Source organism: Triticum aestivum, chromosome 3B (assembly GCF_018294505.1).
Source record: "Triticum aestivum cultivar Chinese Spring chromosome 3B, IWGSC CS RefSeq v2.1, whole genome shotgun sequence".
In the NCBI taxonomy this organism is placed as follows: Eukaryota; Viridiplantae; Streptophyta; class Magnoliopsida; order Poales; family Poaceae; genus Triticum; species Triticum aestivum.
In genome coordinates, this window is record NC_057801.1 from 784100797 (window position 1) to 784102932 (window position 2136).

At 53.0% G+C, this 2136-nt stretch overlaps 1 protein-coding gene across 1 annotated transcript; it reads right to left on the reverse strand.

The window, feature by feature from the left end:
- Positions 1–300: 300 nt before the first annotated feature.
- LOC123072410 (glucan endo-1,3-beta-glucosidase GIII) lies at positions 301–1786 on the reverse strand. The gene is made up of 2 exons (XM_044495962.1): positions 1538–1786; positions 301–1379 (listed from the first exon to the last, which is right to left on the reverse strand). Exons 1-2 carry the CDS (start codon positions 1608–1610, stop codon positions 448–450), a joined length of 1005 nt encoding a protein of 334 aa, XP_044351897.1. The 5' UTR covers positions 1611–1786; the 3' UTR covers positions 301–447.
- Between the last annotated feature and the right edge of the window lie 350 nt (positions 1787–2136).

Here is a 2136-nt window from a genome sequence, read left to right on the forward strand (position 1 = left end):
ATATTCACCTCTTTCTAAAAATATATTCACCTCGTTCTACAATTTATTCATTGATTTTTTTTTAAAATGTTTACATTGTCACTCGAGTGCTTGTTAATGTGTTAAGTGATCCCTAGTATAGGACGTTTGTGTCCACTGAGAAAGGAAGTCAACACACTAGTACGTCGTTGACGCAAAATTCCTGTAGCAAATCGTTTGTCACTGTAGACTACACTGTAGCACTGCGGCTCAACATCAGCGAGTCAACGCCCGGTTCGTGCATGGGTGACAAGGAAAAAATAAAGACAAATAAAAAACAAACAAAAACAAAAAGAATAACAAACAGTTGATAATGTCATCTTAGATGTGACATAATATGTCACATCTAGATGAGCTATAGACACACCCTTAACATATATGCAGCTTATTCGAATATACTAGGAAATTTCCAGCTGGCGTCTGTCGGACTCAGAAAGTAATGGAGTAGGCCGGCGACTTGTCCGGATTGAAAAGCCCAAAGTTGTTCTCCGTCGGATCCCCTGTCTTCTGATTCTCGTTGAACATGGCGAAAATGTACGTCTCCAGCATGCTGGGCTTCTTCGGCGTGCCCCCACGGACGTGGTTGATCAGCCCCTGGTTGTAAGCCCGCGCGTTCAGTGCCGTCGCACCGACACCACCGGCCGACGGCCACCCGCTCTCGGATATGACCACCTTAACCCCGGGCTTGCCGGCTTTCTCCAGCGCGGCGTAGATGGAGTCGACCATGGCGTCGAACAGGTTCGTGTACGTCAGCCCGTTGTCGGTCACGGTTGTGCTGCCTGGCACGAAGGTGGCGAAGTCGAGCTTGATGTTCTGCTGGTCGCCCTTGTAGGCGAAGTAGGGGTACACGTTGACCAGCAGCGGTGCGCCGGTGCTGGCCAGGAAGTCCAGGATAGGCCCCATGAATGATGCGTCCGCGAACACACCGTTGGAGGGCGGGGAGGTGTTCTTGACCACGTCGAACCGCACCGAAGTCGACACCTTGATGCTGCCGCTGAGGCCGGCCGCCACGAGCGCCCCTTGGATGTTCTTCATGGCCGAGAGGATGGTCTTCTGGCCGGCGCTATCTGTGACCTCGTTGCCGACGGCGATGTAGCGAAAGGAGACGCCAGGGAAGGGCTGCACGTTGGCCTTGACCCAGGCGGGCGCGGCGGAGGGGTCGTTGGCGAGGCTGGTCAGCGCGCCGTTGCCGACGTCCATGAGGAGGCTGATGCCCGTGCCGCTGAGCGCCTTGAGGACGTTGCTCTCCGTCGCGTAGATCCGCATGGCGTCGATGCCCTTGGTTTGGTAGAGCTTCACGACGTCGCTCGGTGCCGGCAGGTTGTTCCCGATCACGCCGTTGCAGACGCCAATGGAGTGCACTGAAAAAACATGTGCGGCAAGAGCAAATGAGTTTGATTTGTTGCGTTGGTTACAGCCCAAATATATTGTGTGTTAATTCTGTATTAACGATTCCAACAGAATATATTGATTGATATACAGGCGTGCACTCATCTTAATTAGTAAGCCTATATATTACCTGGTGGAAATGCTGCGAGGGCAGCAAGGACCAGCGCCACTGCAAGCATGGAAGCAGCACCTTGCTTGGCCATCCTCCTCGCCTATCACTGTGTATCTTGAGGTGCCTTGAGCGGTACTATAACCCTTATTTGCATGGATGTACCAAGCAAACTCGTCTCTTATATACCGAAAAAAATCTCAGCACTACCGGGAAGTTTGGCGCAATAATACACGTTCGCTCCCGATCCAGTCCGCCGTTTGCAGTTTCCTATTGGTTTCCATTTTCCACCAATTGCCGTAGTACCTGTATGTGTATTGGGTTGGCCTGTGGAAACCGGTTGGACGAGTGTAACCATCCAGTCCGGCCATATCCATCGTACACGCGTTGCGTTGCGTCCGGGTCGTCGACGTGCCGGCCGGTCCTCCCGGTACAGGTCGCGCTCCATCGCTGGGAGGGCATGCATGGCGACATACAGAGCTTGTCCGGCTCGTGGAATTTCCATGCCGCGATGACCGCTGACTTGGCCAGTCTCAGGGGCTGATAGTGGCCCTGGATAGGTGCGCACTTTGTTGCACTAGCTACGTTACTTGTCAGTGTCACCTGTCTGTGCGTACCTT